Consider the following 23,624-nt stretch of genomic DNA (forward strand, 5'->3'; position numbering starts at 1 on the left):
CATCACTTGTTCATTATTTTGTCAGGTCAAATATAATGTTTGACTCTTAAATCTATTTTTATTTTTAACATTTCACGCGTCTCCTGGTAAAATCCAGACAGTAATTGTTACTTTAGCTGCGTCTAAAGTGTATTATTAGACTTTTTTTTTTAACAGACCGTTTTCAGGTTTTCTGATCCACTTTCAGTAGGTCCCAGTTTTAATCTGGGTGGTTTTTAATACTTGGACTTACTACAAACATCTTTAGCTGGCTGCTGATGCAAGCATTCTAAACAGTGATCTGGTTGTAAAAATAGAAAAATAAATACTTCCAAATGAGCTCAGATTGAAGTAATGGATCAAATGTGCTTGCAGTGCTAACCTTACTGGTTTTGTTTCAATCTTAACTGGACAGAAAAAGTTGGTAGATGTCTATATAGGACAAATTAAATTTAGTGTTGTGTAGGTTAAAATGGAATATGTAACATAATTTCCATTCATTTTGATTCGGCAGCAAATCACACATTAACAACTACATACCATAAGCTGTTGTTTTATGATGACATCTGTTTGTCAGTGTTATCATCTGTAGTTATAACTAATTATTTTGCAGACTTGAGAGGTTCCCCGCTGATGTTCGACCGACCGGTCTCAAACGTCGCCGCTAGAGGGCGCGCAAGTCCCTGAATGTGGGAACGGGAGAGCAGCGAGAGCAACGGCGCGTCTGGACGGCATCAAGACCCCCAAATTAGACCCAACAGCACCGGAAACTCCTAATGTGAGTTCAGAAATAAAATTAGGACGTCGTTGAGCGAGAGCGCTTTAGGCACAATGTATTCAATACAAGTTGTTATCGTAATACCCTCTCACAAATTTCAAATGTGTAAGAAACATAAACTACCTGCCTTTTTTTTGCTGTTTTCTTCTTCCGAATAGCATCTCAGTTTATTCCCTAGAAAACCTCGAGTGAATTTCTCCACATTTTTCACACCTTTCTGCGTCACTCAATGTTGATCTGTTAAATATTTGGTGGCCTTAGATCGAACTTAAGGCCACCATTAGTCATATGGTACAAAATTATGGCCTCAAATTAACTAAAATAATAATTTTCACTAAATGTGTATTAACTCCAAAATAGATATAACAGGTTATTTAGTTTTTTTTCTATGAAAAGGAATACAAGCTCTTGTTTCAACATTAATTATTATAAGAGCATAGCTAAAAGAAATACAACAAACCCTTCAAGTGTTTTTATTAAACAGTTGTAATAAGTTTTAATTTTTTTGTATATATTTCTAATCCAACCCTTGAAATCAACCATTTGAAACAAACACACAAAGGTAAAACAGGATGAAGGTAAACCGCTATGTTCAGCAATGAAACCTCAACGTCACTCCGGTATTTACGTCAAGTTTACAGTGCTCTTGTTTTGAAAAACCCCAGCGGAAGTTACCGCTTGTGCACCCAATAATGCCTTAACAGGGCGCTTGGAGCCGAGAGGGTCAGGGGGAGGAGAGGAAAGGGAGTGGAGCGAGAAGACGGCAGGAGGAGATCCAGCGCTGAGTGACCAATTTAACCGCACCATCCTCGGACAGCTCGCCTACCAATGGTCCTCCTCCCCGGACACTCGGACCGACGAGACCACCGGATCAGATTGTCTGCCGCGCTCCTGTCGGGAAACAGAAACGGGAGATGATCACGGTGAGTCCTCTCCGTCTGTTACCGCTGCAGCCGCCGCCGCCGCCGCCGCTGCCGCTGCTGCTGCACACCGCAGGCCGACATATATTATGTGTCCCCCGTCACACGAACGCCTCGGACGCGGTTGCACCGAACCGTGAATTCCTCCGTCACTTACCCGCCGGTTCGCCGTTTCATCCGGCGTGATGACAGGGCTGCCGACAGTTGCTCGAAGGCCTGCTCGCGCACTGGATACGCGGTCAGTACATGTCAAACACGGGCGGCCAATAACAACATTTCTGCGAGGGCTTAATAAATAAATAAATAAACAAACAAACGAGCCCGATCCCATTTACGGCTCTTGATGCAGCCCCGGTGAGCCAGGCGTGATCCGCGCCAGGACGTGAATTTCAGGCAACTTTGGACTTCAGCAGCCTCCACACGCACACATGGGCTCCGTGCACGATGCGCCTCTCCGCTGCTAGTCCTCCATCCGCGGGCTGATGCTGAGGAATGCGCAGCAGCACTATAACGCGTTTATGTCTGTTTATTTGCACAACACTCGTGTTGGCCAGTGCGTCGCTCCCAGGAGCCGTTTTATCGCGCTGATGCAGACTGAGGCGCATTTGCATGAAAACAAATCGCGCACAGAGGCGTGTTTGCGCCTTCACTCGGACTGCCGGTCGCGAATGGCTTTCCTGGTCCCCGCTATGCTTGTCACACAGGCCACAGTGTTATGTAACAAGGAGCCTACGCTGTTCAAATGCGGGCCCTCACGCACGGCCTGCCTGCCCGCCTGTGCGTGGCATTGACACGCCGAATGGCAGCCGCCTCATCTGCTCATGATGATAACAGGAAATAAGACAGAAAAAAAAAAAGCACATTCGCAGCGTTGCACAGTCAGCCTCCGGTTTTCCCCAAGTCTCTCGTTCTATTTTCGGATCGAGATGACAAGTGAACCGCAGATGGAGAGAAACAGACGCGCGCATATCTTGTCTAACTGGAACAAGCCCGCAATGAATGAGTCTGTTCTCGCCTTTTCTGGCTGTAACACCGTAGTGGCCGTCCAGTTGAAAATGTCCCCGAGGAATATTGAGTCACCCCCCCCCCCCCAACCCCCCGCTTTCCCTTCTCCGCGACCCCTCCCCTCGCCTAACGCTAATGGGGGGAACCGGAGTACGGGCCGAGCACCGTACGAACGCGCACCAAGCGGCTGGCAGAAGCACCGCGACGTTTGCAAATGGGTACAAGCTGGTCGACCTTGTGCAGGGGGGAGTGAGGGACGCATCCGGAGAGGCTGGGGGGGGGGGGGGGGGGAGGAGGGAGAGGAGAGGGCAGGGAGAGGGGGCCGTCTGCTTCTCCTTGAATCGAGTCAATCCCGCTGCCTTTGAGGAGGGGGGTATATGGCCCGGGCGCTTCTGTGCCAGAGGAGGCGCATGCAGTCGAGGACGTAGTGAGGAAATTCTATTTTTGCTTCGACGACACGGCGCGTCCCCCTGGTGGAAATGCCGGTCCAGGTGGAGGCAGAAGCGGCAGCGCTCTTTTTGTGCGTCTGTCTGCAGGCCCCGTTAAGATCAGCTGGCAGCAGGGACGGAAGCTTCTAATCTCATTAACTACAAACAAGTTAGCGCGGGTAAATGTAGCTTAAGTGCTCACAAATTTGGCATCATTATTAAAAAAAAAAAAGAAGTGGTGTTTTTTGACCGTAGGGACAAATCCCCCCACAGTGTGATGACTATATGCTGCACAGACACAGCGGAGTAAAAAAAATAAAAATAAAAACTTAACAGAATAATAAAAACGTGATTAAACTGCATGGAAAGTAGGAGGATGGGGTTCGCTGCTCTCTGATCACACACCTTTCAGCCTAAGCTGGAGCTAAACGGCAGATTTGGATGAAATGAGCCATCTCCGGTGCTGGCGGGGCATATACATTTCCAACCCGGCTGATGTCATTAGCTGCATGACTGATATATGCTCTATACTGTTAGCTCCATTTCCTGGCGGTTCGTAAACATCCCTCTCTTCAGCGCTGCAGGCCTCGCAGACCTCTTCATGCTGCATCTCCAGTTAGCGTCCAGATATCTGTCCTGACAGTGTCCTGGTGTCCGCTGGCATTTATCTGTATTTATTACTGGTTCTTTATCTTTGACCGCTATCATAAACGGGGCTTCAGCCCAACTGTATCTGGCGCGGTGTCGTTGGGGGGTTTGCAGGAGGTCAAATTCTGCCAGTCCTCCTTAATGCTGAAAGCACGGATGGGGAATGCTTATGTTTCAAATGGGGAATCATGAGTCTGAAGCTGCAGGAAAAGGGAACGTTCTTGTCAAATGCGCACTCTTTCCTTTTCCCCTGCAGACCCAGAAGCCGTGGAGATAGATCCGGGAGCAGAGACTGAACTTCCCCTCAACTCTGGTCTCACAAGCGTCTGGAACTCTGCGAAGTAACCCCGGGCTTCATCACGCCGTCCAGTGTCCCCCTCCCTCCCTCCCTCCCAGCCGTGGCATCTCCGAACTCCTCCGCTTTTCACCTAAAGTTGGTCCACAGGGATAAATGAGTGGTCCGGCTGTGAGGGAACGGGCTGGGTCATGTACCAGAACCCCAACAGGTAAGTGAAAGACTGGGGAGTCCAGGTTCCAGGAGTCCAGGAGCTGCTGCCTCAGTGTGTTCCTTGACTCGCTGTCTCTGCTCACACAGAATGTCCTGGTTCAGTGGTTTCCTAGTCGCCAGAGTGGATGACCGAAAGACCGCCTGGGGGGAGCGCAATGGCAAGAAACGGAAGGGAGGCTCATCTCTCTGCAACCCACGTTACATGAGCTGCCTGCGGGACCCAGATGCTATGGAGCCCCCCTCTGGAGCCCCCCTCCATCAGCACCACCGCGGAGGGGTGACAGGGGCCATGGGGGGCGGGGGCAACTTTGGAGTTCGATGCGGATGGCAAGAGGACCACTACGGCAAAAGGGGCGGGGCTCTCGGGGAAGGGGTGGGGCTGAAGTCGGTCGACCTGGGCTTCGAAGACGGGGATCTTAAAGGGCGGAAGGGGGGGTGCAACGGCGGGAGCGGGGACATGGGCGACGAGGGTCCCAACGGCGCGGCCGGAGTGGTGACGGCTGCAGACTGCTGGCTCAGGGTGGTGCAGGTGTTCCAGTCCAAAAAATTCCAGTCCCGCAAACTGGAGCGCCTGTACCAGCGCTACTTCTTTAGGTTGAACCAGAGCTCGCTGACCATGCTGATGGGGGTACTGGTGATAGTGTGCGGCATCATGTTGACCTTCCACTGTGTCCACGCTGCCCCTCACGTGGCCTATTCCTCAGCCCTGTCGGTAGCCATGGCGCTGTTCATGGCTCTCATGGTGGTGTGCAACCGCAATGGCTTCCACCAGGACTACATGTGGATGGTCAGTTACCTGGTGATCGGAGTCTTGGTGTCGGTGCAGGTGTTTGGGGTGCTGATGGTGGCGCCCAGGAGCGCCTCAGAGGGAATCTGGTGGTCCGTGTTCTTCATCTACATCATCTACACTCTGCTGCCCGTGAGGATGAGAGCGGCGGTGCTGAGCGGAGCCGTGCTGTCCGTCATACATGTGGTCACCACCTGGCAGATCAACCAGGAAGATGAGTTCTTGTGGAAACAGGTAAGAAATATCCGAAGTCTCTGTCCCGAAGCGACGCCGGCCTGGTTTCTGTCTGTGTGCGAAGCCGATCTTCTGAATTTGAAAATACGCAGGGAAAAGAAACATGACGCAGCGAGTCAAGGCTCCTTCCTTAGCAGCCAGTCAGACGCAGAAACCTTTGCACTTGAAAGAAATCAATAAATCTGTTGAATTAATGCTCAGACAAAGCTATTAATTGATTTACTGCGGTGGCAATCAGGCAGTTGTCACAACCCTGAGACATTTATGTCAGGGTTATGTCATTATCCTTCTGGGTTTCCTCACGGGTGTCCGGCGCTCTTGTGAGTTGTTATTAGGTCGCGCCAAGGACCGAGGGGCGCTCTGAAGGTCAGCGGCCCGAGTGATCCGCCCCGGCTGAACGGCTCCGCGTGGGAGCGCGCGCCGCTGTGTGACAGTCGGAGAGCACCGTGATGTGACGCTGTGTCACTCTGGTCACTCTGCTCTCACACACTCTGCCCTTTGTGGTTTCCTGTCAGGGCGGGGTGGGGAGGGCGAGGCAGAGGGGGGGTTGGTGTTGGTGGTGGTGGAATTGAAGTGGGGGGGGGGGGAGGGGGGCAGATTGCCGCCTGCCTTGTGCTTGTTTTATCCCCCCTCCTCTGTGCTGTTTGGCAAAACACGTGTCCGGGGGAAACGTTATGGAAAAAGTAACATGCAGGCCACACGGTGACAACAATAGGTGGATATACTGAAGTCTGAGCTCTGCATCCTCTCACGTGTCAATATTTTTTCTTAGAAAACAGCTCATTATTTATCTTGCATCAACTGCTGCAGCGCAGGCCCGAGTTTGGGACTGGTGAGAACTCGGGGGAGCGGCCGTACGCGTCGCACCTACTATAAAATAACCCAATCCATCACAATCGCCCACATTGTTTGCCGTCGTTAAGCGAACGGACGTCATGAGATCGACATGCCGGCCAATTCCTAAGGTCGTCCCCGATGCGTGTGACACAGTAAAACCGTGTCATCAATCAACACGTCTCTCCCGTGTGCAGCTATTTCCCCTTTTTCTCCGATAACTCATTAACCAAACTGGGTTTCAACAGGTGAGGATGGAGCTGCAGGTGGAGTGAGAGCAGATCTTCTTTGTTTCTCTTCCGTGTTGCTGTGGAATAACGTTGTTGGGGCTGAGATCAGTGAGGAGGATTCATAATCTCCATACATTGAAGAAATTAACTTCATGGTTCATAGTTATCCAGGGTGGTTGCCCCATGCAACACGGGTTTAACCCCCAAATCTGCCCTCAAACAGACACAAAGGGTCAGGGGTCACTGAGGGCGGCACCAACGATCTGCCCACGCAGGTACGCGGCTCATCAAACGCTCGCAAAGCTCATTTTCCTCCGACGTGTCAAAGACGATATTTGGTGTTAATGTTTCTGTTTTTCCCGTTTCTGCTCTGTGTCGTTGTCGGAGGACGTGATCAAAGGCTCCCGCGGTCTCTCTTGCTGCATTAGAAGGGTTTCGTGAGCGTCTCTGAATTCCCTTCAAACCTTTCCCGCGCACGTGCAGTCCATCTGCTTGTTTCCTCTGCGATTGCTGTCGGCTGGAATGCCTGTTTTTGCAGCTGGGTACAGTAGAGAGGCGAGCGTCTGTACTTCGCTCCGCTTTGAAGATCTACGCAATTACAATGGTATTTAGGCTTGAAATCCACCTCAGCACGCACATTAGTGCTCTCATAATTAAGTTTGTGGTGAGGCTGATGCACTTAAATACAGACTGGGACATTCACGCACGCTTCACTGTGTGTATGGATGTGTGTCCTTGTGTTTGGTACATTTTGAGTACCAACATACTCATCCTAGTTGCAAAGTGGGGACATTTATGCAAAGTGGGCCCACTTTTGGCTGGTCCCCACAACTTCAATGGGGTGTTTGAGGGTTAAGACATGGTTTTAAGGTTGGAGTCAGACTTGGGTTTAGGTTAGAGTTGTGGGGGTGGGGTGATTGTTTTGGGTGGTTAGGGTAAGGAACTGGGCAATGTATTGTCTATAAAAGTACTCGCAGAGATATGAATACAAAGAGGTGTGTGTGTGTGTGTGTGTGTGTGTGATCCTCACAGAATTAGTTAAAGCCCAGTATGTACACATGTGCACGCCTCATGTGACCTCTCAAATCGACTGATCCAGCCAGTGTTTGAATCTAACATTTGAAATCAGATCTGCATCCAGCAAATTTTACTCTTTATTGTCAAGTTTTTAGATTTTATGTGTTTCAAGTGTATACAGCAACGTAGCGGCTAACTTGTAAAAAGTACCCTAAACCCACATTTGGAGTTAATTTATTCCTGTGCAAGTCAATACATATTTGACTCACAGCCTTTTAATGGAAATGGAAATAAATATTTGTCTTAGTCAACTTCTGTCCTGATAAACTGCACATTAGCCTTTGAAGAGGATTGTGGTGATATGTGAAAAAGAAAAAAAACCTCAGAGAATTAAAACAATCTGGCTCAGATTATCTTCCATAATTTTTATCTTGATCTAAATAAAAAAGTTAAAGTCCAGAACAGGAAGTGTGAGAGTCTCCCCACTTTTTTTCCCCCTGTAAATGTTGCTGAGGTCAAAAGGCTGGATCCTAAAAATACCAGGCCCTCTGCGTTTTTTTTTTGCCAACTGTTGCGTCAAACAGAACAGTCTTATCAGAGTCTGCGTCAGAGGGACGTGCAGGTCGCTCTAACCCCCTTTTCTCTGCGCGTTTTTCGTGTAACTCTACCTGGCTGCTCTGCTGCAGTGCTTTATCTTTTTCCTGTCAATAAAACGTCTCTTAACCCGTCTTCAACACACACAGCCAGAGGTTGGAGCTAAGAAAAGCCCGTTAAACATCATGGCGGTCCGCCGTCGGTCGGTTCCAGGCCTCCTCCGCGTTTGTTTTTATATATAGCGGATTAGAAAAGGGAGAAAGAGCTTAAATACCCTCTTCAGGTAGAAACAAACGACTCCTCTTCCTCCTTCCTGCCAGTCCTGTAGTTGATGTTTGTCGGCAAATGCATTTGAATCGGAGAAAATCTCACGCCTCATTGAGTGTGTCAGCTGTTTGGCGGTGGCTGGAATAGGCAGTGAATTAAGATGGAATCTTGGCGCGGGAAGATTCAGCATGTGATGGCGTCCTGCGCGAAGCCCCTCGCCGGAGCGAAGGAGGCGTTCAGGCGGCGTGATGGGAGGAGAACCCGATATTCATCACGCGCAGTCCCTCCACAGACGGCTTGATAAATAATTTGTGGGCCTAACGTGACAGCGGCTGGAGACATTTCACATGACCAGGACGGGTGCTGACTGATGAAATCCTCGTCACACTCACTCACTCACTCACACACTCACACACACACACACACACACACACACATGCTCACGCAATCCCGGATACCACCATCAGAGTGCTGGAAAATCAGTCTCGCATCACTTCTGAGAAGGACAAGGAATAAACAGCATCGCTAAGCGTCTCCCTCAGCGCTTGGGTTCGGTTGGTCCAGGGGTTGCCATGGAAACAGCTACAACTCAAGCAGCTGAGGCCCATTTCAGCTTGTTGCTGTTGGTCTCTCAGGTAACAGCTGTTTAAGAGTAGAAAATAGCGAGGGGGGGAAGGTCAAAGTTGACCTGGTATCCTCAGATTATGAAAGGTTGCTGTTGTCCCCCCCACGTTGTTCATAATGAACCATGGCAACAGCAGAAAACAGGTCACCCTGTGGGGAAAGATTGTTTTGGTTAGCGTGCTGTGACCGATGCACCAGTAACACGGAGACGTGCAACGTGTGTTCAGATCTTAAAGTTGCCAAGAGGCTCCTTTTCTAATCTCAGTTGTCCTTGAACCTGTTGCACGGCACCGCACGCGGACACGTCTCGTGTCCTCGCGGGGGTCCCATGTGTTCCCAAATAAAAGCATATGCGAAAAGGGTTTTCATTTTTTTTAAAATTCGGATTTGGTTCTTTAAATAGGAACACTTTTGGAACGCCAGCACCAGTGTGACTATTCTCTCCACAGTAGTCACACTTTCCTGGTTGCCAACAGAAGTGTGTGTGAACGTGTGTGTGCGCGCGTGTGTGTGTGTGTGTGGGGGGTATCTATTTCCCGTGTTGAAACCCCCACCGCGTCTGCTGTCATGTTTACAGAAACGTGAGAAAAAAAAAGCGTGGGGCCATTGTGATCAGATGGACTGGTTTCATATTACCAGGGTTACTTGACAGCATGTTTACAAATTATTAGTGTGATTTTCAAGCAGTTTTTTTCCCAGCAAAGTCTGTGAATAACGTGATAAATGACGCTAACAGAAATATACTTGCCTTGTTTCCTGTTTTAAATTAAATCCCGTGCAATTTCTGCTTTATTCTAAGGTGTCTCATCTCATCCCTCCAGCGTTTGTTTAGGCTCACCATTTGTCCGTATATACACTTAAAATCCACGACTTCCTGCATAGATTAAAAGATGACATCTTCGGGAAAATCTGTCCATTATCAGGCCAAATTAGTGGACCAAAAAAAAAGGAATCCAGATGTTTTATCGTCTCCCTAATTTCTGTGTTGGAGCCTCTCAGTGTACTCTCAGACTGTAAATTTCTTTCCCTGTAAACTTTTGACTGTTGATGTGATTCAGGACCCAACAAGGTCAATCACATCCCAGCACTGTTGTGGAAAGTTTCCATGTCAACCTTCAGTGTCACGCTTTCCTTCTTTTTTTTTTAAAGTAGTGCGTGCGGGCTGTCCTTCGTCAGATGCTTTCCATGTGAAGAAGTGCATTTCCTGATGCATCCAGATGTGGTAACAGTTAAGGAGGCTGTGTTTTCTGTCACGTTTTTCTTTCCTGCGTCGGGACGGGAATATTAACGTTCTGTGTTGGACAGAAAGCGTTATAAGGGAACCAACGCAGGCTTCAAAGAGCTTCGCTAAGAGGGAAATAATGAATGTTAAAAATCAGAGTTTGGTCCTGACTGGCGTTGATGGTCGAGCACTTTTCGAGATGAAAACCGGCCAAATTTTCCCAATTGTTGACGAATCGTGCTTTCCTGTTCCCGATTGACGTTACTGACAATCACAGAGGGTGGATTGATCGGTGACACGTGCGCCCTCTGGTGGCGGGCTGTGGGTACTGGGTGAATGGGAACACCCCCTGGATGTTTTCATAGTGTGACGGGAAGCGTTGATCCACCTTCAGAGGTGACGGAAGTGATGAAGGTGATGAAAACGTAATCACCACAGGGAAATTGACAAAACCGCATCCTGCTGACAGCAGTCGACCGGCTTTGCTGGGCCGTGGCGCTTCTTTCTTCCTCTGAGCTTAAAGTACTTTTTCAGGAAAGTCGTTCCGGTGCTGCACAGGTAAGCACGACTGTAGTTTCCCTCCGTTAGGCCTCCTGTAGAGCCCACCCGGGTGTGTGGGGGAGCAGCGAGACAGGAGCGGCCTGAGTCGTTATCTCCTGATGTGGTTCTGGTCATTTCAGATAAGGGCAGCGCGAATTCTGTGTAGACACGAGGCTCAGGCTGAGTACACAGACACAGCAGCTGCTTGGCACCACACACACACACACACACACACACACACACACACACACACACATGCAGAGTGATTGCAATGCAGAGGAGGTGGGAGTAATACATGTAATGAAAGAATATGGAAATAAATAGTGGATGCTCTCTGGGAACGATAAGGGCTAAAATCTACAGATCGGGCTCTCGTTCTGAGGCTGGACTATTGTGTTTGAGGTGCAAGAGTGGGTTTTACACAGCCTGATCTAACACAGATGCTCTAAGGAGTTCCAGATGCTCCTCAAAGGCTGATGAGCTCCGACTTGCACTCTCGTTGGCCCTGATTCAACTGCAATATCCCATCAGTCACTGCCCCCTCTGGGAAAAGGTCTTTTAAAGCCAGTCTCCTGTTTTCCGCTGACCAGCTGAACGTTACTTCCCTTCAATGTCAGCACGAGATCCTCTTCTATTGACCCGAGGTGTCAAAGAGGGCTTGAAATCATTTATTTTAAATTTCATTTAAATTTGAGGGGAGCTGAACGGACTTGTTAATTACGGGCGGTTTGGTCTGAAACCAACCAAACACAGCGGCTCTGCTGTTTTTAAGGCTTTGTAACAGGGGCTAATAGAAAAAGGGTGGAACAAATTGACAGGGGCTATTACCTCGACCCCACATAATCCAATGTACATGTCTGCGAAGACCCCAAGAGCTCACCATGGACATCTTCCTTTTCATTTCATTTCTTGCTCCTCAAGAAGAAATCAAAGAAATGCACGTCCGTAACGCCCACATTGCATGGAAATATGTTAATGAGCGGGGCGCGTGCGTGCGTGTGTGTTGGTGTATGAAGCTGGAAAATAAACTCACCGGGCCACCCTTACGCCCACTGGCAACTCCTCCTCAGCTGGTCCACACGCTGCACCTTCCCTGAACTTGGGTGGGGGCCCACAGGCCTTTGGAGGGAAGCTGTGGAATGTGGGTGATAGCTGCTAAGTGAGAGCCGCGCTGCCATCGCTGATAATTCACAGCCTCCGTGGGTGTGAGTCTCAGGCCAACGCTAAGCAGAACCTTTCTCGAGCCCAAGGAGAAGCACACGCGTGCACGTGTGCACGCACACTCAGAAAGAAACTCTTCAGCAAAACAACCGCCGGAGCGACGGTTTGACAGCTGGCTGCAGAATGTGCAGCATTATGCAGAGGCAGTCAAGATAATTCATGCAAACAACACCTGCATTTTTGTACTTGCATTTATGTTAAACACACACACACACACACACACACACACACCTGTGATCAGTGTTTGCAGAGTGTCGTTAAGGTAAAATGAGGGGCGGGGGGAGATTAAAGGTGGGTCAGGTCACCTTTTCCTGTCCTGGTAAAATTCAGTGGAAAAAAACCATGGACCACTGTTGTTGTTCGTTTTGAATTTGGATTCTTTACGCCTCAAAACAACCCGTCAGGCGCCGTGAAACACCACATATGTCCACGTTTGCTCTCCGTCACACACTCGCTCTCAAACCCTCTTTTCCAGCTTGAAACATGTCCCGATGGCCTTAAAAGTCAATGTTTATTCGCTCACTGACAGGACCGCTGACTTCCTGCTAATGTAGTTGGCCGCTGTGCGAAATCCATCATAAAGAAGCAAAAAACCTATAAATAATGTTACTGAATGTTCCATTAGCACCATTAGGCCCTGGAACACTTATCTAACATGATCTGTGATCGTGAAGGTTTTAAACAGATGTAGCATTAATTGGCCCAATGATGTTGGGGCGCTGTTTGGTTTAGAGTTTTAACTTTACTTTATTTTCAGATTTTGGGTGGATTTTTCCTTATTTATGAGCATTTAGAACCATCGTGTTAAGGCTACCTGGTGCTTTAAAGGCCGTTGCAGATAATAACCGATTACCACCATCCAATCTCTTTAACATGAATATAGAAGAAACAAGATTGAAAGCTTGGAATCAGAAGCAATGAAGTGCGATGTTTGACGTTGTCATCCGATGTCGGAGGTTTAGTGGGAATATGTTGTGCTGAATATCCAGTTTTTGTGTGTTTTGCCAGTCCTGCCCGGATCAGAGCGGCTCTTATGTAACACCATTTTGATATCCAGAGATTACGCAGAGGTCCCCTCCGCATACTGGTCACCGCATCGGCCCAGGGAAAATGACGATTGCTTTTTCTGGACGAAAAAAAAAAAAAAAAAGACCCAAGAAAAAAAACAAGCATGTAATTTTCCAATGACGTAACGTCCCCAGGTTTATGAGCGCAACCCTGGACGTGTGGGCCAAGATTTTTAATGGCACCAGCCGGATGAGCGACGAGTTCGGGGTAAACAAAAGTGTTGTTGCGCGGAGCGGGAGCAGGTGCGGTGGCCGTGCGGTGGGGGCGTGATGGCGTGCGCAGGTAGCAGGTAAAGACGGAGTGCAGTCGCGCAAACACAGGCCCTCGATGTGTACTCTGCAAACCCACAATCCTTTACCCTCTTGAGAAAAGCAAGCAATTAGCTGGCGGCCTCTCGGCGCAGACGCGCCACGCGTGGCCCGCGCGTCAAGCCTGGCCCGGCAGACAAATGCTTACGGTAGCCAATGCTAATCGCATGTGCAGACGAGACACATGTTGGCGGGTGGGGGCGTCCACCTGCAGGGACGGATCGTGCTGCAGGGACGTCTTTTGTCTCCTGGCTGTTTTTGCTTGATCAGGGAGAGTAAATGTAAACAGAGCCGAGCGCTCCGAGCCATCTGCCTAATGTCACTCCGGCCCACATCTGTCTTACTTTACCTCCACATTTCTCCCGTTTTAGCTCCCCCCCCCCCCCCCCCCCTCTCCCTCTTCACAACACACACCTTCTTCCCTTTTTCTCCAAAACGCTTGTCAGTCTTACGGTTCGTCCATGCTGTCCATTATGCTGCTGGTCTATTTTTAACCGCACCGCCCCTTGTTTGCTTTCACTTTAAACTGCACTTCCATTACCCATCTGCTTCTATTCCCGTGTCTATATGATAATCTGTAAACTCTGTGCCCTCAGGGAACATTTACTTTCCATTTCTGTTGTCATTACTCCACCCATTTTCATTCATGCTCCTCTGCACGCTGGTAGTTTACTTTAAATACTTGAAAAGTAGTTTTAAAAAAAACCCCACCCTCTTTTAACAATTAATTTTAACAACCTCCATATTCTGCAGCATTCAGATAGATTTTCCTTTGGGTAATCACTCACTGTGATAAAATGAATATTTGGAAAACATTACAATATTTATAGCAGATGTACAATTATAGCAAAGCGTATCGAATCTGGCGGCATCTTGTGGTTAGGATCCAAATTACAACAACCCCCTACTTTTTTTATTTTCAGAGCTTTAAGTCTGAACGTCTGTGTAGCTTTACATGTTCTCACACAGAGAAACTGTCTTTCGGCCATCAGCAACTTTCCTCTGGTGTCATTTAATCAAGAAGTGGATGAAAAACTGAAGATTTTATCAGTTTTCACCGACTAGATTTAAACATATCGTCCTCTGTTGTGGTGATTAAACCCTTAGAAGATCACAATTTATATATATGGATTTTCATGCATAGAATTTATGATGCTCATAACTCTGCTGTCTCTTGTTGCTGCCAAACAATTTTCCAGTGATTTAAGGTTAATCCCACTTTCCATCCCTGTAAAGTCTTTCTTGGAAGCAATTGCAACAAGAAATACATTCGTTTTGGAAACGCTGTCTAATTTTAAATCATTCAAACACTAATCTCACAGGAATAGACCTCCTCCCCTCCATATGTGGCATAAATATCACCTTCTATTCTCTCCAGGTGAGCGCTAATGTCCTGATCTTCCTGTGCACCAACATCATTGGAATCTGTACCCACTACCCTGCTGAGGTGTCCCAGAGACAGGCCTTCCAGGAGACCCGAGGATACATCCAGGCCAGATTACACCTGCAGAGAGAGAACCAACAGCAGGTGTGCACACGCACGGGCACACACAGGTGCATGGGAAGGTCTAGAGGAGCAACACAGGACAGAGTTTGGATCTGTAGTAGTTAAACAGTGGAGAACATGGAAACACACAAACCGGATAACACAGGTTATATAGAGGAGAGACAGACTGGCACAAGGAGACACAGGTGAGAGGCAACGCGACAGGTGAGAGACAGTAAAGAACAGGTGAGAGAGAAAGGATGGTATAATAGGATGGACCTCAATATAACACTCTCCAAGCACATATTTTGCCTCCTGTCGCAACTAAAACCAGTCACTCACCAGGTTTTACTGGCTCCTTGTCTTTACCACCAGTGCTCTGCTATATTTCTATACAGTAAATTGTGATGCTAAACATTGCTCAGTCGTGATATCAAGAAAAGGGACGATTATTCCAAAGTTGGCCATTTTCAAATGTGGGTTATCAGAATATTGTCCTGTTCGGGACTCCGAACAATCAGCAAAATAAGGAACTGCATGTTTTGTCCTACTTCCTGTTTACTTAGGAAGCCGCCATTGCTCCGACCAGTTCCTGTGAGCAGGAAAAGGATGAGCGCTTTACTTAAAGCAGATGCTTCTAATGCTGTTAATAAACTAAAACTGGGTTGTTTTTCCCCCCAACATTTTGGTTCTAGATTTATATGAAATAATTTGTATATTTTGATATTTCCAGTTAAATAAGGGGCATTACCACACAGACCAGTGGGGCCAGTTCTACCTAGTTCCTGGGTTCACGTGATCAGCTTTGATCCGATGGTTGAGAATCTACTGAAACTGATCATTACCTCTGCTGCTTTAAACAATAATAAACAGATTCTTTTGTCACTGGCATGACAGGGACCATTCTCGGTTTCTAACAGTCTGTCACTGCCCAAATGGCAACATTGTCATTGACACAATCTGCATATCTGCGCCTTCCAGGAGCGTCTGTTGCTGTCCGTGTTGCCAAGGCACGTCGCAATGGAGATGAAGGCCGACATCAACGCCAAGAAGGAAGACATGATGTTCCACAAGATCTACATCCAGAAACACGACAATGTCAGGTCAGCCAAGACTAATGAGGCTCTGTTCTTAGCAAATATTTGAGGGAGTGGTAACTCAGTTTCAGAGTTTATCATCACTTCGGTTGAAAAGATCCTCGAGTACCTTAAAATTAACATTTTTCAGGAATTCCAGACTCGTGCCAACAGAGTTTGCGCTGTGTTCTGTTATAATGAATACATTTTAAGCAAAAAAAAAAAGAAAAAAAAGCCATCTAAATGATCAAAAAAATAAATATAAACACACACACACACACGCGCATTCAGAGGCAGAGGAGGTTTGGCAGTGTTGGCTAATTAACACTAGTGAGGGAATACTTAATCATCAACAGCCAAGATAAGATAATCCCAAAAGATGGAGAGCTTCTGCACACATTCAATTACAGCACTGAGCAAACACACACACACACACACACACACACACAATGGCATCTCCCTCGGCAGTCAAACCTGCAGACTCGATCAGATCGCAGTTGCTGCTGCATCGCGTGAAAATATGATCGATCGCCGGTGGTTCACGGTGTGTTTCTCTGTCTTTCTCTCAGCATTTTGTTTGCCGACATCGAGGGCTTCACCAGCCTGGCCTCCCAGTGCACGGCTCAGGAGCTGGTCATGACACTCAATGAGCTCTTTGCACGTTTTGACAAGTTGGCGTCGGTAAGGGGAACGCGCAGTGTCCGCCGTGTCTCCCGGGGTGCTTTCGTTTCACCTGGATTCCTTTTACTTCCCAGGAAAACCACTGCCTGCGTATTAAGATTTTGGGTGATTGTTATTACTGTGTGTCCGGACTGCCGGAGCCACGGGCCGACCACGCCCACTGCTGCGTGGAGATGGGCGTTGACATGATTGAGGCCATATCGTGAGTCCCACTCGGGTTTGCACGATGCGCCGTGTTTGTTTTGTCTGTTGCTGTCGAGGAGACACGGTTCTCCTGTGTGTCTACAGGCTGGTGCGGGAGGTCACCGGGGTCAATGTTAACATGCGAGTGGGTATTCACAGTGGACGTGTGCACTGTGGCGTGCTGGGACTCAGGAAGTGGCAGTTTGATGTGTGGTCAAACGACGTCACGCTGGCCAATCACATGGAGGCAGGAGGCAAAGCAGGGTGAGGGAGTCTGTGCACAGGAAAAAATGTATCTCACGCGAAGGTTTGGTGCCAAATGGGGTGTTTTCTGTTTCTTTTAAGGCGGATCCACATCACAAAAGCCACTTTGGAGTATCTTAATGGGGACTACGAGGTGGAACCGGGTTTTGGAGGCGAGAGGAACGCGTACCTGAAGGAGAACAGCATCGAGACCTTCCTGGTCCTCGGCTGCAGTCAGAAACGGGTCAGTCCCCAGAAACAGCACATTCGGACACAAAATGTTGCAATGCTGAGGGACAAAGGTGAAGGAACATGTGTAAATGGAGCCTGGACATCTTAAACTGAGGAGCCTCCGTGTTTTATTCCTCTGAGCAGAAGGAGGAGAAGGCGATGATGGCGAAGATGCAGAGGACGAGAGCTAACTCTAACGAGGGCTTGATCCCACGCTGGGTCCCCGACAGAAGCTTCTCCAGGACTAAAGATTCCAAAGTCTTTAGACAAATGGTGAGACAGACAGACAGACACACACACACACACACACACACACACATACACAGGTTAATGTTGTTGTGTCTTTTCAGGGGATCGATGAGACCTCTAGTAAAGACAAGTGAGTACTGACTTTTGGTGCCTAAATGTGTTGAAATGGTTAGAAGTATTAGAAAAACATATATTAGAAATCGTGTAAGGGGAATGGGTGGAATAAAAGTTTAAAATTTTCAAGTATTAAAAGACTTATTGCTAAAGGGACATTTATTCATGTTTAAATTTTGTAAGTGACAATTTGTAGACGGTCCCTGAGGGGTCAGCCGATGTCAGATTTTGTTTAAATAAAAGCAGGGATCTGATTATTTCCTTTTATGCATTCTTTTTTATTAGACCCATGAGAAATGCTTTTGTTTAGATTTAAATTAAATGTGCTGCCCTGGCTTTCTTTGTGACCTCCTTATTTCTTCAGCCGTTGCGTTCAGGAGGCCATGAACCCCGAGGACGAGGTGGATGAGTTTCTGGGGCGAGCCATCGACGCCCGGAGCATCGACCAGCTGAGAAAAGACCACGTTAAGAAGTTCCTGCTCACCTTCCAGACATCCAGCCTGGAGAAAAAGGTTCAGGCAAAGACCTGCGACCATCCGCTGGGCCTCAGACTCAAATCGAATTGATTATATGGAGGCAGGAAGCTGCTGCTGACCCTCTTCCTCTGCTCTCTCCTGTCTCAGTATTCCAAGAAGGTGGATGATCGTTTTGGAGGTTATGTTGCCTGCACTCTCCTGGTATTCTGCTTCATATCATTCATACAGATTGTTATCTTCCCACAGTGAGTACTCGCCACACAGCGCCGGAACCTAATCTCAATCATTCGGAATGATTTGCACGTGTGATAAATGTTTCATTGCACTTTTGACACTTAAGTATATTTTAGAATATCTCAGAAATAATAGTGAATAATAGATTTTTTATTTCATTTTTTTTTTTTGCTACAGAGCCACTTTTGCCTTTGATGTATTCTCTTTGATTCTGGTTTGTCTTAATGAGCAGATTATTTGTAAAAGCCGCTAAATTGTTAATGTGAGCGTATTCCTGTATTTCCCGCAGCACCCCGGTCATGCTGGGAATCTACATCAGTATCTTCGTCATCCTTGCCAACATCCTCTTCATCTGTGCCATATATTCCTGCATCAAGGTAAACGTGCGCGGTGGCCGCGTGGGAACCTACACCTGAATTGTTCGCAGCTCATTATTCTCCGCTCCTCTTTTGAAGCTGTTTCCGGCTGCCATGCAGACGGTTTCAAAGAAGATCGTCCAGTCTCGCACCAACAGCACCCTGGTCGGAGTGTTTAGCATCATCCTCGTTTTCATCTCTGCCTTTGTCAACATGGTCAGTGATGGACACACAGAAACAGAGCGTCAAAGACATTTAGTTGCGTCTTTAGGAAATAAATCAACGCACTATAGAGTAGTGGCATCAGGGAAAAGTGCAGATTAAAACCAACAAAGTCACATTAGATCTGTGTTCTGTCTGTTTGCCTCCAGTTTGCCTGCGACACCACGAGCTTGGCGCAGTGCGTTGCTGAGAAGCTGAACACCTCTGCAGGCCTGGTGACGCCCTGTCTGATCCGCAGTTTGAATGTGTCGGTCGAGGGGGGTCTAGAGATCTGTCCCGACCGAGGCCCCTCCTGCCCCTTCCCTGAGGTGAGTCCCTCTCATGACAGCTCTTAAACGTTCAAAGACCAAATGTCACATTTGCGTGTGTCTCTCTGCTGTGGTTAACGTTGCCACTGTCTCGTCCGTGCCAGTATTTCAGCTACAGCGTGCTGCTGACGCTGCTGGCCTGCTCAGTGTTCCTGCAGATCAGCAGCATCGGGAAGCTGGCCCTCATGGTGCTCATCCAGTTCAGCTTCCTGCTGCTGGTGGAGTGGCCACAAGTAGCACTGTTGGACAATGCGGACCTCTTTGTCACCTCCAATGCCATGTAAGAGCCAAACAAATGTTCAAACTTACTCATATGGACTTATTATTATTATTTTTACATATGTTGTAAGTATATTGCTATGTTTGTCCTGCCTAATAATATACTTTTATTTTAACTTTTGTAGTGATTTAAATGAAACTAGTGCTCAATGGTGAGATATTACTTTTTTAAAAATCTTGAATTACCATGATTTTGTTGAATTGTATTCAACATGCATTTATTGTCTTACATTTAGGTCCAGTTTCAATGAAACTACAAACCAGTGGTAAGCTTGTACCCCCTGTAGGATCGATTGGCTCTGAATGAACTCAATCTGTCTTTAATCCCATGATGTGTCCATCATCCCACTTCAGCCCATTTGTCGTGACCAAAGTGTCCCTGAGGGTCATGACTCCAGTGATCCTCACAGTTTTTGTCCTGGCACTATACCTGCACGCCCAGCAGGTCGAATCAACCGCACGCCTCGACTTCCTGTGGAAATTACAGGTACGGCAAATATCCACAAGAGGGCGCTATTTAACCAGATAAACATCGAATACACGACATGACAGCTGCAGTTTCTCCACACATCAGACCTGCCCAGATGTTAACTTGCAAAAAAATCCTTATTCCCAGGCCACAGAAGAGAAGGAAGAGATGGAGGAACTGCAGGCCTACAACCGTCGCCTCCTCCATAATATTCTGCCTAAAGATGTAGCTGCTCACTTCTTGGCGCGAGAGCGGCGCAATGACGAACTATACTACCAGTCGTGTGAGTGTGTGGCTGTAATGTTTGCCTCCATCAGCAATTTTTCTGAATTCTATGTGGAGCTGGAAGCCAACAACGAGGGAGTGGAGTGTCTCCGGCTGCTCAACGAGATCATCGCCGACTTTGACGAGGTAAAGTCTCTAGATTTTTGCCAAAATCAGTGTGCAGCATCACGAATAGAAGAACGACATTGTGATGAACGTCACCACCACCTGCCCTCAGATCATCAGTGAGGAGAAGTTCAGGCAGCTAGAGAAGATCAAGACCATTGGTTCCACTTACATGGCAGCCTCTGGTCTCAATGACTCCACCTACGATAAGGAGGGTCGTTCCCACATTACTGCCCTGGCCGACTACGCCATGAGACTCAGAGAACAGATGAAATACATCAACGAGCATTCCTTCAACAACTTCCAGATGAAAATAGGTAAGGACAAACACAAAAATCCGTGTTTTCAGCTGAACAGTGGCAGCTTTGTTCATGCAGGGGCTGTGTGATTGTCTTGGCGCACAGGTCTGAACATCGGGCCTGTGGTAGCAGGGGTCATCGGTGCACGCAAGCCTCAATACGACATCTGGGGAAACACCGTTAATGTGGCCAGTCGGATGGACAGCACAGGTGTACCTGACCGCATACAGGTGGGGTTCAAGCGACTGTTGATGGTTAATGATAAAGCTTTAGAGATTAGAAGAGCATTTTTATTTTTTTTATTTTGACTGGATGCAAAGATTTGCCCTGCTACATACAGACCCCAGTTGAATATAACCATGTACCGGTGCTCACAGGTGACGACGGACCTCTACCAGGTGCTTGCAAACAAAGGCTACATCCTGGAGTGCCGCGGTGTGGTCAAGGTCAAAGGTAAAGGGGAAATGACAACCTACTTCCTGAACGACGGGCCACCCAACAGTTAGCAGCAGCAGCGACGGCAGGTGCCGGGATGTTCCCCCGCGCGCACGGCATCTCTGAGCATGGACTCACCGTACCAGCGAGGGGCTGAAGCCTGGAGACGCCATCACTTGAATCCCTAGCAAAGAGATAAAATAGACTTTAAAGACTTCACGTAAAGAAACGTGTTCTTGACGAGAGGAAAACGTTTGCGTTTGTCGGCCGTCTGCGGCCCGCGTATATGTTGAAGGAGAAATGCTCTGCTCGTGTCTAGCCTCTCTCTCAGGCTTCTCGAAAAATGCAAAGTCTGTTTATTTAAAACGCCTTTAAGCCTGTGTCAAAAGAAGATTAACGCTGTACATAAGGCTACTTTTTATTTAACTCTTGTTTCCCCCCCCCCAGGTAATTTTGTTTGTTTGTTTGTTTGTATCATGTGACCTACAAAGAGGTACTCATATTTAATTTCTTGGATTAATTATTTATTTTTAAACAATGTTTTGTGCAAAAGTTCCTTTATGAAAAAAGTGTGACTCCATACCTGCACAAATATCCAGTTGATTACACGTTTATAAGTGTGTATGTACATGCATATTTGTGTGTGTATGAATCTATGTAGAAACTGAGGAGGACAATATTGACCAAAGACTAAAAGTATTTACAAAAAAACGAAGGCAAGAGATGTTTGATATGTTCTGGCTAAACTCAGCAACGATCACCGCTGTTTGTTTGCTTTTCTTTTTTGTTGTTGTTGTTTTTTATGCATCTTCTTCCCCGACGGCAGCAGGAAGCGCTGCCCGGTTCTTAAAGTATGTAAAATTTATTTATTTTTGTCTGTCAAAAATATCACTTTAAATCTTAAATATGATATAGTCCTCAACTAGTAGACTTGACTAAGGATGTTATTAGGAGGTGATATTTGAAATCTATATTTTTTATGGCCGCTCTCTGAGGACGAGGCGTCGCTCCGGCCTTCTTCGTCCTTATTTCGGGCCAGATCGGTTCCTCGGATCTTGAAGTGTGTTATAAGCGACTGCTCCTTCCCTGTCAGAGGTTCTTTTTCTTTTTCTTTTGGTGCACAAATGAGGGAGCGGCCGTGATGGAGGGGACAGTCGAACCCTGGATTTCAGCGCAGCGGTACCACACAGTCAGATTCTTCTATGAAGAAGAAATAGATTAAAGAAAGAAATATATATATATATATTGATTTTGACTGAATACTGTGCTTTGTAATCCTGAAGGGGCAAAACTATTTTCACTGTGAGGTTTTACGATTCAACGAAACCGCTTTCTTGCCAAACATAACCGCTTTGAAGCATGTCTGACTGTGGTACCCTGTTTTGGTTTTTTCGGGACATTCAAGCATTGGGTGGGTTTTTTTTTTTCATACACTTCTGTATCCATCATTTGTATATTCTTAGTGTTATTATTAGGGTTATCATTATTTTAACTATGACGCTTTTAACGACGATTCCATTCTGACGTCGAGGATCAAAGACCAGCACGCTCGCTTTTGTGTCAATTCAGGCTCGCTGGTACCACCTGATCAACTGCAGCCAACCCAAATCTACCAAGATATAGTATTCCAAACGCAATAGCTGTGGTCATTTAACAAGCTCTCACACACTCGCAGTGCTCTTGTTTTTATTTTATTTTATGCCACTACTGCAGTATTGATAATCTCAGTCAGACTTTAACGTGACCTCCTCCTCCAACACCCTAACTCACTACTAACAGGCCACGTCCCCGCTGAGGTAACAGGCCTACGTGTATATTTTCACGACTCTACTCCGCCCCGCGCGCCTCCTTGATTGCCTTAAGTTAATATATTGACGACAGAAGCAAACAGTCACGAGAGGGAGACAGACGAGGGCTGATTTTCCACCTCTCTTTGTTGATTTTTTTGTGGATTAGGCTCCTCTGCCGCACTCCACCATGGCGGCCAACAGTTGATCACGTCCGTACCAAGGCCAGCTCGCGCAGCCACGTGTTGCGGATCCCTTCCTGTGCAACGATGTTGGGGCCTGGCGGTGGTGGGAACACCAGAGGGCGTAAAACGTCACCAACTATCACCCGAACTGTGACCAATGATGGCCGACTCATCAGTGAAGAATTTTTGAATGGACATGAGTTTATAAAAATGTGCATCGTATGTATTCTATTTTTATTTGCCGTCCATAGACTTGTGTTGATTGTTAACTCCTTGGGATGTTGTTGGGGGAGAGAGAGACAGGAGAGGGGAGGAAGGTCATCCTCATACTACTGAAACAGTGTTCTGCTCAGGCCCGATGAATCCTTCCCTCCTTGTTTTTGTTTTATTTGTATTCTCCCTGAGTTGGAGGACTCGAAAGGGGAGTGTTTTGCAAATGTTGGGCAAGAGGCGTCGAGGACTAAGAGCAAAATAACATTTCCCTTTGAAGAAAAAAATAAAGTAAAAAAATAAATCAATGTCTGGTTTCTGTCTTCACGTGTTAACAATCCCTTCGTTTCTCAACTTCAGAGACCAAAGCAAATAAATTAAACCACCTCCAGGTGCAATTTGGCGACGTCTACAGGTGAGTTATGGTAAAATATCCAGTACGCACAGTAATTCTGGTGCCTTTGGTTCAGAGATGGTTGTTAGACTACAGTTTTATACT

At 47.2% G+C, this 23,624-nt stretch overlaps 1 protein-coding gene across 2 annotated transcripts; it reads left to right on the plus strand.

The window, feature by feature from the left end:
• The first annotated feature begins 1,541 nt into the window (after positions 1–1,541).
• adcy6a (adenylate cyclase 6a) lies at positions 1,542–23,429 on the plus strand. Of its 2 annotated transcripts, XM_029833874.1 has the most exons (24): positions 1,542–1,680; positions 4,015–4,264; positions 4,354–5,287; positions 14,591–14,740; positions 15,680–15,801; positions 16,344–16,455; positions 16,530–16,657; positions 16,744–16,902; positions 16,984–17,125; positions 17,257–17,385; positions 17,463–17,491; positions 17,840–17,987; positions 18,099–18,196; positions 18,475–18,562; positions 18,641–18,757; positions 18,913–19,071; positions 19,176–19,351; positions 19,476–19,502; positions 19,587–19,616; positions 19,705–19,837; positions 19,967–20,230; positions 20,322–20,526; positions 20,614–20,738; positions 20,886–23,429. In XM_029833874.1, the coding sequence occupies exons 2-24, from the start codon at positions 4,245–4,247 to the stop codon at positions 21,012–21,014; spliced, it is 3,624 nt and encodes a 1,207-aa protein (XP_029689734.1). In that variant the 5' UTR covers positions 1,542–1,680; positions 4,015–4,244; the 3' UTR covers positions 21,015–23,429. The 2 variants fall into 2 exon arrangements, with proteins under 2 accessions (XP_029689734.1, XP_029689735.1); XM_029833875.1 differs by lacking the exon at positions 20,886–23,429 and having other exon boundaries at positions 20,587–20,725.
• The last annotated feature ends 195 nt before the right edge of the window (positions 23,430–23,624 follow it).

The sequence above is a fragment of the Takifugu rubripes genome, chromosome 3 (assembly GCF_901000725.2).
Source record: "Takifugu rubripes chromosome 3, fTakRub1.2, whole genome shotgun sequence".
NCBI classification, from domain to species: Eukaryota; Metazoa; Chordata; class Actinopteri; order Tetraodontiformes; family Tetraodontidae; genus Takifugu; species Takifugu rubripes.

Excerpts from the sequence above, each read along its gene's own strand:
- adcy6a (XM_029833874.1), top strand. The coding sequence starts at position 4,245 with ATGTACCAGAACCCCAACAG. Across the intron at positions 14,741-15,679 it reads AGAGAGAGAACCAACAGCAG|GAGCGTCTGTTGCTGTCCGT; the intron begins GTGTGCACACGC and ends TGCGCCTTCCAG. Across the intron at positions 18,197-18,474 it reads CAGATTGTTATCTTCCCACA|CACCCCGGTCATGCTGGGAA; the intron begins GTGAGTACTCGC and ends TATTTCCCGCAG.